Source organism: Blennius ocellaris (assembly GCF_963422515.1).
Source record: "Blennius ocellaris genome assembly, chromosome: 1".
Taxonomy (NCBI): domain Eukaryota; kingdom Metazoa; phylum Chordata; class Actinopteri; order Blenniiformes; family Blenniidae; genus Blennius; species Blennius ocellaris.
The window spans coordinates 30,817,687-30,832,302 of NC_137650.1; the positions used below are offsets into that span (position 1 = coordinate 30,817,687).

At 42.2% G+C, this 14,616-nt stretch overlaps 1 protein-coding gene across 2 annotated transcripts in view; it reads right to left on the reverse strand.

Annotated features, from left to right (window-relative positions):
- Positions 1–14,616, reverse strand: part of fbn1 (fibrillin 1) — a 67,834-nt gene that overhangs the window by 43,262 nt on the left and 9,956 nt on the right. For both annotated transcript variants that reach the window (XM_080494663.1, XM_080494662.1), the window contains exons 7-15: positions 8,422–8,619; positions 6,928–7,053; positions 5,369–5,494; positions 4,136–4,288; positions 3,754–4,044; positions 2,354–2,509; positions 2,147–2,266; positions 1,932–2,057; positions 809–931 (exon numbers count right to left, since the gene is read on the reverse strand). In XM_080494663.1, coding sequence (XP_080350789.1) covers positions 809–931; positions 1,932–2,057; positions 2,147–2,266; positions 2,354–2,509; positions 3,754–4,044; positions 4,136–4,288; positions 5,369–5,494; positions 6,928–7,053; positions 8,422–8,619 — 1,419 coding nt within the window. The remainder of the gene's footprint in view (positions 1–808; positions 932–1,931; positions 2,058–2,146; positions 2,267–2,353; positions 2,510–3,753; positions 4,045–4,135; positions 4,289–5,368; positions 5,495–6,927; positions 7,054–8,421; positions 8,620–14,616) is intronic.

A 14,616-nucleotide genomic window follows, 5' to 3' on the forward strand; every position in this document is an offset into this window, starting at 1 on the left:
TGAGAAATGGTGATCTTAGTATATGACTGTACAGTAAATTAAAATACGGTAGGCTATTTGACTGGCTCATGAAGTGATGAAGCCACTTGGATAAACATCTTCCAGGACTTTTGACCACTTGACCTGACTCTTTTGAGCTTGCTTCTACCTGGACAGATAAGAATACGCACATCGGATAAAGTTTTATTAACATGCTTTACATGGACCTTTTTGTGGTTCAGATATGCTTTGGAGCCCAGCACAGCGACGCATAACTTAACCACGATTCATACGTCATCCCATCTGCACATATAATCAATGTATTTAATCAATAAGTACTTAAGTGAATCCACCTTTAAATAAGTAAACCTAAGCCTGTACATGTGAATTCATTTAAACTGTTTGTTGCTGTTTCTTAAACCAATAGTGTTATATATAAGAAAACAAAAGAAATACAGTTGTTTTGTACCATGTTGTTTTCTTTACAATAAAGAAATTTTTTTTTAATGCAGTCTCTCTTTGCACCAGACAAGCTTGGGAAAGGCTGTCTCCTCTCAAAATAGGCGGGCCCCAAATATCCACATGCCCAGCTGGGCTGCCAGAAAGCAAAAAGGGATTTTTTTCCAAGGCTTTTTGGGGGATTTTTGCCCTGTGTGCTAAGACTCGCATAACAGAGCAGCTAACATGCCAGAGAGGTACTCACTTTCCAAAGTGAGCTGAGGAGGCAGATCAAAAGAATAGCTGAGTTGAGATATACTCAGCTGATCAAGTGAATGTGGATGAGTGACATGAATAACCCGACAGTCCGCCGGCTCTCCGACAAACGTACCTACACACATGCGTCCGCTGCTGTCGAGCAGGAATCCAGGTTTACAGATGCACTTGAAGCTGCCATCTTCGTTAATACACAGTCCGTTGAGGCACATGTTCCTGATCAGACACTCGTCCTGATCTGCAGATGAACACAAAGGACTGATTGAAAGCAGTGCATTTTTTTTAATAGAAGACTGGTTAAAGATAGAACCTCATGCTGATGTCCAACCTGCAAACAATTAAAATGTGCAGTACGTTTCAGTTCATCCTTCTTAACAACAAGTCTTTTTATATAACAGGTTTGTTTCATTTAAAATGACATAACAGCTCATGGAGTATTTAAAAAAAAAAGAGCGAAGTAAAACTGAGAATGGATACATACGCTGCAAGAACAGGGAAATGTGTTTGTTTTCTGGTCAGGAAAATTGATTCTTCACAAAAGAACCTCTGATCATATTTTCTTCCAGACTCATGTTACCTCTTTCCATGAAACATTAGCAATTCACATGTTATTTTTTAAGCCTTGTAAAATGGGTTGTCCTAATAGCCAGCTGTTCCCAAGAAAAACATCTATTGCTGTATACTAAATTTACTAAAAGTGGGCCATTGTATACTACATAAGAATGCTTTCCCGTCAGTTTTCATAGAAGAAGGTTGGGATTAAACATGGGTAATAACAGCAGCAGTTGCACAAATATCAGCATAATACGATTTAAAATGACTAAGTATTCGTTCAAGAACAAAAGGGAGCTGGAGACAGGACACATCACTGCCACCGTCAATGCAATGGAAAGCAATTTCCTTTCACCTCAAGTTGCCCCTTTAAAAAATATATTTAATTAACTCCTCATGTCATGCAAATTTACCTTACTTGAACAACTGTGAATGCAAAAATTACTGCACAGTAAGATGCAAATATAAAATACATGTCCTTTGGAAGGTCAGCGATAAACTGAAACACACAAACCAGGTGTTTCCCAGACAAGACCAGACCATTTAAAGTCATGTATGTAATGATAAAAAGCCTACCTAACATGCACCTCCAGCACTAATTGACTCATATTACATCTAACATACACTTCGCACATGATGTGGTTATTCATTTCAGAATTTTCCATGGGTGTCACATCTTGACAGACCTTGACAGTTTTTTCCATCGACTGAAATCTCAAATCCAGCATTGCAGACGCAGTGGAAGCTGCCCTCGGTGTTCACACAGCGGCCGTTGTTGCAGATTCGACCGTTAGCCACACACTCATCCAGGTCTGGTAGAAACAATTACACAGCACAATGAACACCGAAGTACTCTTTGAGAGTTTGCGCATGTGTCCCTCTGTATGCGAGTCGGTCAAACCTCGGCACTCCGTCCTGGTTGCGGTGGACTGGAATCCAGCAGGACACTGACAGAAGTAAGACCCCGGGGTGTTCATACACTCGCCGTGTTTACATGGGCTTTTGTCACATTCATCAGCATCTGCAAAGCAAACGTGAAGCTTAAAAATCCTCTTTTTGTACCATATGTTTGTTGCTCTGGAAAAGTTCACCCTCACTTAAAACTCACCGATGCATTCCCCTTGTCCATCCAGCTTGAATCCCATGTTGCACTCACAGCGATATCCAACGCCCCCTGGCATGGGGATGCACCTGCCGTTCAGGCAGAGGTTGCGGTAGGCCTGACACATATTGGTGATATTCTGGGTTTGGATAATGACAGGGCCTGATAAAAAAAAAAAATGAAAAAGAAAATATCACATAAATATAGAATTGATTAATGATTGGAATAAGCAGTATGGAGGTTTGGCCATGTAGCAGTTTGCACTGTTCGCACACAGCCAACACTAACTTACAACTGACTACATGACCAAGATGGCTGCTAATACCCCTGTTTTGTGTGGGACAAAAAAATAAAAGTTGACGATGAAGTTGAAGTTTCCTAGTTCAAACCTTCTGGCCAACTTTCTGAGTGGAGATTGCATGTTCTCAATTTTCTAAAGTACTCCGGTTGATTGTCTTTTTGAATAAAGGGCAATTGGCAACCTGGCCCGTACTGCAGTCAGTTTGATTGGCTTCAACTATCCACAAGTCTAAATTAGATGACGCGTCTTAAAAAATGGACACATGGACTCAGGCGTTGTCCCAAATTTCAAAGACATGCATGTTTGGATAATAGGTAACTTGATGCTTTGAAATAGAAGATGAACCAAAAAAAAAAACTTTTTCAAACTACAAAGCTGCTATATTATGTAAAAAAAACCCAACTCCTTCAGGGAAGTAAGGAATTAAACCTTAATTTATTTCTTACTTTATTTTACATCACAAGTCTAGTCACTACTTATGAAGTAAGTTGAATACAAGGTATTCGATGTATTGCAGTTAATAATTTGCATAAAAAGAATAACCCTCATGTCGTGGAAAAAAGCTCGAGCTACGCTGCAGACACACCGGTTTTCCTCAATTTCTGTGAGCTCACATCAGACCAATCACTGATGAATATGCACTGTACACAGTAGTATCAGTACTTGAAAAGTAAGTTGAAGAAGCTTGTATTCCACAAGCATGTTGTACGACATTTCCAGACCTACTGTATCTCCCTATAACACTTGCAGAACATTAGAAACTGGCATTAGCCACTGTTGTTCCCCTTAAGGTATATAATAGCTTTTGTTTTTCAGATTAAACGTTGCCAAGTATCTTTGAAGAAAACATCAGTTGAGACAAGACACAATCATCGCAGCCTCTTTGAACAGCTGTAAGTCGGAGTGTTCCGTCATTAGTATGTAAGTCATTAGAGGTCATGGGGAGTTGTTTGCCAAAGGTGTGGTTTCGACAGAACATCAGTAGGAGGTTGAATGTTGCAAATGTAATGAGTCACACTATTAAATATGACATATAAACAAACACAATGTTTTGTTTTGTGCACATGTGAACAAGAAACAAAACAAAAAGATAACAGGAACATACCTGGGGCCGGCAGTATAGGTAGTTGTCCTGGAAACTGTCCTGGGTATTGGCCTGGGTATTGGCCTGGGTATTGGCCTGGGTATTGGCCTGGGTACTGGCCTGGAATCTGACCCGGTGTTTGTCCAGGACCTTGCCCTGGACCTTGAATGGGGATGTTACCTGGATGCACCTGGCCAGGGGTTTGTCCAGGAAATACACCTGGCTGGATGCCAGGTATGTCGGGACCCCCCGGAACTCGACCTGGTGCCAGACCTCCATCGGGTATCTGGATGCAGAGTTTCTGGTACTCCTCTAAAGTGTAGAAACAGTAGGCAAAGTTAGCTTCTGTGTTAAAACATTGCTACGCAAAAATGAAAGCGACACGTGACGTCATCTGTCCCACCTGTTCCGCGAATGGGGCACATCTCGGGAGCGGATCCATCAGACCAGCAGCGTCCACTGTCGCAGCAGCACTGTACTTTGGTCAACAGCTGCGAGTTCTGGTTGGCGCAGCGCCCGTTCAACAAGCTAGCGTAGCAGTACCCACCACGGGCATCTGTGGAAATTACCACAGCATGAAGTCACGGAAACCAACCATCCACTACAAAATAAGGCATGTGTTATTTTGCATTCTGCAAACCAACAGGGGTACAATCAAAAATGAGTTGCTGTAACTTCAGATCGTCCATCCTTTGGAAGATGGAGGCTACTTCCAGTAGTCGTTATGTCGAATTGCTAAGAACATTTCCTTCATCCTGCAGTTCCTGGCACTGTACTGCAAGTATGACTCACTCTCAAGTTGCCCGTTAAAGTCAATATATCATGTCTTGCTTCACACCGAGCCCATCCATTGTGTTAACATGGAGAAAGTGACAGGCAACGCCAGAGACTGCTTGATTCGATCAGGCAGAATGTCAGACACTTCGTCTATATGGAGCACTTGGACTCTTAAGGGGACGGAGTAGTAGTGTTACTGCATGGGAAACAGACTAGAACGTTTGGCACAATGGTTTTCTGGAACGAAAATCTCAGACATTCCTTCCCCACAAACATGCTCTCCTTGGGGTGGGTGGGGTGTAATGTGAGCGTGTGCTTGCATATGTTTGGTGTGTGCATGCACGCACGTGTGAGTATGTGCATGTGCATCGATCAGACTGCCTGTTCTGAACCACATTCTTATATGGTCTGTTTTGGGTGAAACTGAGCCGAACCTGGGAATGTTCCAACCCACCCAAGCACGCACTTCACTTGATCACCAGGATACAAACTTCTGAATTCTTCTTAGCATGATGTCAAAGAAGAAGTTACCTGTGCTCCAAAAAAAAAGGAGCTCTATGTATTTCTCCCGCAGGTCACGTTCCCTTTTCTGTTCGAGGAGAATATAGCTCATTGTTGTGGAACCAAAAACAAGTGACTACTGACCTAAATTCTACCAGCTGGAACGTTGGACAATTTTCAGTTCTCTTTGCTCTCAGTGCCAGGCACAAGGGGAAAAAAAAAAAAAAAGAACCAAACGATGGAAAAAGGAAAAAAGAATGAAGCTGCACCTTTTTAGCTGAGCTGCTTTATCTCATACTTTATCGATCCTATACTCTGCCAGTTGACTTCACTTCAGAAAGCATAAGAAAAGACTCACCTACACATCTGGACCCATCCGCAGCAGTGTAATACCCCTGGGGACACTTGCAAAAGTAGCTGCCAACGGTATTAGAGCATTCACCCACACCACAGAGGCCAGCAATGTTTGCACACTCGTCCAGATCTACAAAGAGAGGAGAGGAGGGCAGGAGTGTAATCATAACTGTCAATGAAAATGAATAAACTGAAAACTAAGTTAAGATGTCTCGAGCACATGTTGGCAGCAACAATGGAAATAAGGCATTGTCACAGGATATTAAATCCAGGGGCCTCTGGAGCTGCTCTTCTGTTAGCACCGTTAACCACCAAGTGCACATCATTAGGCACAAAGTCTGTTGAAAAAACACCGTAACTTAGAGCCGCTTGAAATTTCTTTTACACAGTCCAGAGGTTTTCCGGCAATTATATCTGCGCATAAAATAGCACATACTTTACTCTACAAACCAGAGCCAGAAAATCTTGCTCAGTCTTTTTCACCAGAGTTAAACCTGGTCTGGAAATTGTCATATTCATGGCTTAATGAGCCAATATTTTTCACAGGGATACTGTGGGCCTTTATTTGTGGGAGGATAGAGGTAATGCAGATAAAAAAACGCTTTTATTGAGTTTTTTTCTTTAACCCAGAAACTTTAAAACGTCCCTGAAAGGCCCCATTTAAAGAATTCAATTCAATTCAACTTTATTTAAATAGCGCCACATACAACGCATTCATTTCTAGGTGCTTTTAACAGAGAGAAACCCAAAAAATCAGAAGAAAAAAAAAGTGGCTTTATAGACAGAGAAAACTACATGAAAAGTTCATAATTACGGTATTTTGCTATGCATTAATGTGTCGAGCTGGAACAATAGTTTGAAGAAAAAGCAGAAAGTGACCGAAATATTAAAAGTATGGTTGATCATTTAGCTAAATGAAAGGATCTGTTGTTGTCAGAACCTCCTGTACCCTTAAACGATCCCACATTGCACATATTTTCTTTGGATCTTGAATTAAGTGTGTGAACGGCTACAATGTGAATCTTGATTGCTTCAGGAAGGATGTCTGGTGTTAAAAACTTTCCAAATCTATAATGCAAGTTGAGATTACTTGCTGCTGCAACACTTATCGGAGTGGCTGAATATACATAATATGTCTATTCAGAGACTCTGTTTTGTGAGATAAAAGTAAGTTATTTATTCTTTGAACGGTTACACCCACACAAACTTAAGACAAAAAAAACTCGACTTAAATTTAACCTCAACATTTCTTTCAAACCTCACAATTAAGAGTCACTCAGGATTAGTGAGAGAAAGCAGAGTGCTGCTTTGGTTTAATTAAACTTCTTTCAAGCGTTGAGCAAGACTTGGCATATGTGTGGTCTTTCCCCACAAAGTAATAATCAGAATACCACGAGTGAGGTGAAGTCAACCACATCTAGAGGGATGTGGTTTTTGACCGTCTTTAACTCTTCGGAAACTGAAAAATATTTTTCGAGTCTACTCTGTCATTCAAACTGACACAGACAGTCAGATATTTCACAGTTTTACTACACGGGTTTGTTCTGCCAGATAGATTCTTACCTTCACATTTCTGCGAGACCTCGTTGAACTTGTGCCCAGCGGGGCATTTGCATTCAAAGGATCCAACTGTGTTGAGGCAGTTTCCTCCCTGACAGAGACCGGGGATTGCCTGGCACTCATCCACATCTGTACGCACACAACATACAATCAATACACGTCATAATACACACATAAACGCAGACTACTTTAATGTGTCACAGTTTAATCCTGCAATTTTGAGCTGCATAGGCATTGCTAAGATACACATCTAAAGCTAATGTTAAGTAAATGAAATCCCAGGTTTTATAGCTGGTTTGAAAAGAAGAGTTACAACAAATTCTCTGTAAATTCTCCAGACTGAAGTATAACTTCAATTCATGTCAGTGGAATCTGTTAAAAATAGGATACCTTTGGTAATTAAGGTCCACGTCAAGAGAATGAAGCAGAAACTAAACTGATCGGCTTATGATACCTTTTAGTGTTGCTTCACAACAGTCATCTTTCATCAAGTTGTCTTTTTGGGTTTTTTATATGTTGACTTTGTTGCCTGAATCCAACAGCAACACATTTAACAGCTTACAGAAACACCCAGAGACGACTGGTGGAAATAAACAGTTTGATGTGCCAAACAAGAAACAGGATGCAGAGGTGATAAAATAAACTGAATACAAGGGCAACAAGCCAACACACAGACCGACTATCATTAACACCCTTGATGTGTGTGGATTAAAAAGCTGGCTCTTTTTAAACAATGTGGCTTTCCCTTTCCTGTAACCAGCAGAGTGACAATGGAAAAGAGAAAGAGGGACAAGGATGTCTCCTGCAGGAGGAACCAAACTTTAGCCAAGATGACAAAAGACACACAAGGAAACAGAAGGTTATGGGTGTGATCGCACGCACTCACTGATATGTCTGAGGATATGAGTAATAATGATGTCACTCGTGAGTTAATCCTCAGCGATAACCTTGTTCCAGGTTGTTCCGGTTTGAAATCTGCCACTATGTGAGTTTTGACTAAATAAAATTAATTTAATGAATCTGACAGGCTAAAACATAGGTCTCGGGCTGAACGCCTGCAGGAGGCTGTGACCTGATGCTGTCTCAGAGCACTCCATGTTCCTCTGGGTCCTGGCTCATGTCCGTCTCCCCTGCAGAGGTTCTGATGTTGTTGGGTCTGAAGCAGGCAGAAATGAGCTCTCCCACGTGGCACTGCCACTGACCCGTGTTACTGACTCTGACAGTCGCACCGCAGCGGGTGTCTGCGGGCATTCCATACACATGTGGGAGGCACTGCCACCCACCCCAATTTAACCCAATTAGAACTAATCCTCTGGTGAGGGGATGGTGGGTAGAGATGCGGGAATGACAGAAACAGAGGGGTAAGCCAAGGAGGGAGAAGGAGTTAAAATGGGCAGAACGGACAGCGCTTTACCCAAAGATGGCGTGAGACGACGGAGGAGAGTGGCAGAGAAGAGAAAAGACACAAAAATAAAGACAGTGAGGAACAGACTTTACCTTGGCATGCCCCGGTGCGGTGGTTTGGTATGAACCCTCTCCGGCAGGGGTGAGGCTGGGCAGGGCACATCTCACAGGGGTGACCCCATGCCCGTCCCACAGTGGCGCAGCACAAAGTCTTGGTGCACACGATGCCTGTGAGCTGGCCTTGACACATCTGGTTGTTCACTGAGGCGAAGCATGGCCCAGTGCGGTAGTCTGTGGAGGTAAACCAAGTGGTAGTTTTTGTGGAAAAAAACAAACGTTTAACAAAGTTTAACAAAGTTTAGCTGCGTTATGCCCAGTGCAGACATCTGTGCACTCACATACACATCTATTGGCAATTTAGAGTCACCAATTGGCCTCGCATGCATGTTTTCAGACTGTAGAAGGAAACCGGAGAAGCATAGAGAACATAGAGAACATGCAAACTCAACTTAGAAAGGCCTCAAAGTGCAACCCCTGCAACCATGGCGCAGAGGGAAAAAAATCGAAACGTCTGGTATGCAGAGGAAGAAAAACATTTTCTAAATGCACATGTGAAAGATCTCGACCAAAACTGTAAAAAAAAAGTGAACGTAACGTCAAGGCTGAAAACCTGGAACAAGGAACTATAGTGTGAGAGTGAATGACTGTCTGGCACAGGCCAACAGAAATGCTCAAACTGAAAGTAATTTTGCATGACATGTACAACACACATACGGTATGATGTGATGAAAGTCCGGCAGGGCAAAATAGTAACACACCCCATAAAGAATGTATTGTGTGCTGCTGGCATTTTGATCGGTCTGGCTTTCAGGTGCGTTGTACGCGAGTGTGCGAGAGCTAAGAAAAAAAGCAGAGATAGGGAAGAGGTCTGGAAAAGCTTTTAGAGTTGTGTGGGCGGCTTTTGAGATTGATGGACACAAGCAAGGACACCTCAGCAATGAAAAATCAGTCTGCTGCACATATTAAAGGATGATCAGGTGTTTGAATTATCGTTCCAGGAAATAGCACTTCGAAATGAAGTATTATTTTTTGATCACGAATTGTGAGTGAAAGAAGTAAATGATGATAAATAATAATTTTGGACAAATACACAATCTATAGGCTGTCACAACCCTAAAGGAAACGTGAGACAGACGGGCAGGGCATGCTTATTGAGCACAGGCGGTGGTTCCCACCATAATGCAGTGGCTTAGAGAAAATAGTTAATAACAAATATGATTGTAAAGAAAGTCCCTAGATCAAGACTCTGCATCTGTCCTCCCATCTCAAATAGTTTAAAGCTCATTCCCTCAAACCAGCTTGCATGCATGCGTATGTTCCCTCACTTCGATCTCCCTCCAAACACCACTCCCCAGCTGCAAACTTCCCCCGGGCCCCGGACAGTAAAGTCAGTGAATCTTATCAGGTGAAGGACTGGAAGATGGTGAAACACAGATAGGGGACACAGAGAGAAAAGAAAAGGGGTAAAAAAAAAAAATGCATCACTCCCAAAATAATCTGGACGTGATCCAAAGGCAAAAATCATTTCCACATTTCACAGCAGACAACAGACAGCGAGAGGAAAGAGGGAGACCAGTTCCAACAGTGCAGTCATTTAAAACAAACGAGACATTGTGCGTTTCCCGTGTGGACCGGGGCCCAGCCCAGACCCGTCACGTGCAACACAGCCTCCACGGTCTCTCTCTGCCTCTGGCACCAGCACTGTGTGAAACAGAACTGGGTCATCTCTCCTTCTCTTTCTCACTCCCTCCTGCTCAGGCTCTACTGGAGACCGAATGCTTATGATTCTTTGTCTACTTCTCCTTCCAGCAGGAGGTGAAAAATAACTAAACGGATTTATACTGATTCTCGCGTACAGTTTCGAACAATAATTTGACACAACGGGATTTCTTTTTTTAATCTCCCATTGTAGTTTCAAAGCTAACACAAGTGCCAAAATATTTTTTTTTAAATTAGGTAATTATGTGCAGTAATCGACTAAAGGTTCGATACTCACTACTCTTATGGCTTCACCATGAATCGAGCGGAACACCAGCTATTGATTAGCTCTCAAAGACAAAAAACATCCACCATTTCTCTTGAAATCAGTTTGTCTGGAAAAATGAAAAGCTGTTCATCACACTTTATTTTCCAACTGAGGTTTAAAGGTGTAAGTAGGCCGATTCTGTTGCCTTTGCACTGAGCCAAGAGAGCTATCGTATCCCATTTCAGTCCCTGTCCATCTATCTTCACTTTAACTTGAGTCTGGTTGCGGGGGACTGGAACATGTCCCAGATAACTTAGGGGGGGAAACGCAGGGAAACGTATATCTTTAAGATATCATCAGTTCTATTTTCCATTTTTACATCAAACTAAATAAAAATCAAGCTAATGCTCTTCCTCCATATTTAACAAGTTACCGGCATTATTCCTACAGTCCGTTTTACTCTTCAGTGCCCAACAGTGATTATGTGATTAGTTTTATCTCATTCCAGTTTCCCTGAATGGTAAGTCTAAGCCAAATGAGCTACAGTCAACATCTGACCAATCAGCTCCCAGAACAGGTGGGGTTTTGTCTTCATGGGCGTCTGGTGCAACAAAGACAGAAGAAAACCAAAACAGAAGAGCCTGCAGCTTCACTCAGCAGTGTTAAAAATATTCATGTAAATGTCTTTCCATGTTAATTAATAAACCAATACATTCCTACTAACTGCAGTCTGATTAAGCTCCTAATGCATGATTATTTATTTCCAGGAGCAAGCATTAGCGATTCTTAAAGGTCCCGTTAAAGCCAGGACTCCAGATAATCACATCGCCAATGCTGGAGCACATAGAGTTTAAAGTATCCAGTTTTAATAATGTCCAATTCCTGAAATAGGCCAAAATAACATATGTGCACCAACATGAGACTTTCTACCAACTGATGTAACTTCAGCTGAAGTGAACAGAGAATCAGGCACAGTCCTGGCAGCTCAGCTAATGTGTCACCATCCACTAAGCAATGGATGCAGTGGATTGGCAAACCGCAGGCCGAATATTGGAGATCATTTCTAACATAGCTACTTGATACTGGAAATAGATTCTTTTAATTTTCAAGTTGAAATTTGAAAGAAACCCTCACAATCATAACTGGAATATTACAGTATTACACAGTGGAAAACTATTCCACAGGTTTAGTCCAAAGATTGTATATTTGACACACAGTGGTGTAGAGGTTGTACTAGAAAGTCATTGGAATTGTTCTTCCATGTGAGTGTTGCATTCCCACATTGGGAAAATACACATTTGAGCTCAAACCGTGACTCTTAACTTGCCTGCGGGTGCGTCGGTATTTTTGTGTGATTCTCTGTTGACTGGCCACCTGTTCAGGTTACAAACTGCCTTCGCCCGGAGTCAGATTGACTCCAGCTGTCGAGAAGATCGAAGGATAGATGGAGGGTTGCATCAGATTAAGACCAGCGATGGCTCAGCAAGGGTCTAAAGGTTTTGTGGGGTGATTATCAGTTTAGAACGCTAACTTTAGAGACCAGCGCTGTACAAACAGATGAAAGAGCTTGAAACCACTTCTGCGCTTCACAGGTAACCAGTAAAGCAAGCCAGCACATGATAAGAGATGAAGTCTCATTTATTGCTGCATTACGGGGCGCTGGAGTGAAAAGAAGTGAGTTGCATGAAGAGAGAAAGATCGAGGAGAGAAAGAATAAAGAGAGCAAAAGACTACAGTCTATAAATCTTTACAAGGCAGGAATGGTTTTAATTTAAAAAGTGATCTAAGATGAAAGAATCCTGAGCTGACAAAAGTGATATAATTCTTTTTCTTATCTAAATTTGGTTAAGAAATCCCACTGTATTTCTTTAATGGAAACTTTTAACAAGGATTTCTGTATTTGTTTTTGCTCTAATGTTCCCAATGCAGGGCTTCTGCATGTGATAAAATATTCACACTTGTAGTTTTACTTCAATCACCTACAGCTACTTTCAACATTCCTCAACTTTAAGATAAAAAACCCAGTTGCCAGATAACTTCTGCATCCACTTAAAAGCAAAATGAGGTGCTTTACAAAACAAGACACTCAATGTAGATAAAAACAACTCCAGGAGCTATGGAAAGTTGTCATATGGCGCCGATATAGGCTTTACACAGCAGACGGCGTAAAGGAGGTTTCTCTTTTCATTAGATTGTACCTTATTACTGCCAGGGTGCCACACATACAGCAACAGACATAAAACCTGCTCATTAAAGGTCTAAGTGGAGCATAGCAAGGATGAAAACACGAAGATCCGAGCATAAATACGAGCACTTAAAACAGTCAGCTGAGGTAAACAGGGAGAGGCAGACAGCTGTAGGGTGAAAATGGTGTCATTTCATTCGTCATCTCACTGTGTCTCTATGAACTGCGTACAGCTGCGGGATCCACCCATGTCCTGGACATCTGGGAGTAATCGCATGTGTTCACACACACACACACACACACACACACACACACACACACACACACACACACACACACACACACACACACACACACACACACACACACACACAGACACACACACACACATGCACATGCACGCACGCACAATCACATACACACACATGCACTGATCCTTGTCCCAATTCTTCACCCCAAAACTTGCCAGTGATGATCTCATGATACAGCAAAACTTACAAAAATGTTGCTCGTGTTTTTGCTCCGCTGCTCTACTTTTGGAAACGTCTTGGAAATCAATCAGACAACCAGGTTCTTCATTAAACAAATACCTTAATGAGGGAGTAAAGAGTCTCCAATGACCCTGATTAGTACAAGTCCTCGTGTTTATGTCAAAGTGTTCGAATGCAATAGATATGCTGGTTTCCCCAATAAGTGTTGAGTTTATACACAACAATACCCTTTGGTGTGAAGGGGAGGGAAACCCATTGGGAAGTGGGTCAGAAGAGTTTCCTGGATCAGCACCAGACTGTGTGTACACACAAAAAAAATCTGTCCACCTTTTCCATATCCACCCCTCCACAGTACTTCCCCCATGAATAATTTTCATTACAAAGCATATACATTTATATTTATTGCATACCAGTAATTTGTACACTTGTATGCATGGATACATATGATTGAGTGATCTGTGCTTCCATGCATGCATAAAGGGGTCTTATATCAGGGTGGGGTGTTCTCTATTGGTCCATCAGCAGACTTCCTCTACGGACTAACAAGTTGAGCACAATCTCACATACAGAAACACACACTGGGCTGTCCATGCACTGAGAGCCACACTGGGACAAAACACAGCCTGATAGGAGAAAGTCACTGAGGGATTTAGAGACCAGAGAGCCCCTCAGCTGACTGACCAACTTCCCCGTCGTTCTCTGGCAGCTGAACTCTGACTGTGTTTCTCACGTGTCGCCACGTTTTAGGCACGTCTTTCCACCGCCGTTCCAAGTGGACTCAATGGCGTCATAAGGAAAGCTTTGCTTTATTGCTCCATGGCTAAATGACTCTTCAGTAGGAGCAAAGAGCCCCACATGCAATCAGTAGCCATGTGGCTGAATCTCACCAATTCCACATTCCAAGCTAAATCACATTTGTAACCAACAAAGACCACGTTGATGATTTCCCCTGCAGTCAGCTGTGCCTGGTGGTGGGCCCACTGGTCAGCAGATCACCAGTCACTTTGGCAGCATACAGCTCAATGTCACACAGCTCTGCAGCAGGGGTGTGTTCATGCTGAGCTCCAACAGCCACCAAGAAAACCTCCTGAGTGCAGCTACGGCAGCTCCTTCTTCAGATCACATGCTGGTGGAAACCTCGTGTTTTCGCTAATGTGATAAGATCCCATAATGGGGCACAGTTTCTGTAAATTACGTTAAAAAACCCTGTGGGGTGTGTGTACACATGTATGGTATGCATGTGTGCTTGTGTTTATGTCAGAGTACAATGACTTCCCCTTGGGAGGTGATGGATCGGGGCCAAGGAAATTCCAATGAAAGTAACTTAACCCAAAACGCCACCATAACCTTCACCCTGCATTCTCTAACACTCCTGATGTGACCAGAACTAAGGTGAAGGGAAACATCCAAAATGTCAACAAAACTTCTTATTCCACTCATAATACAATATAGACAAACTCTGAAATCATGAAAGTAAAACTGCTGAATACTTCATGACGAGCATTATCATATTCTAAATTTAAGCAGGATATTTAAAAAGAATTCAGACAGGGTTATGTTTACTAGCATTTCTGATTCATGTAATA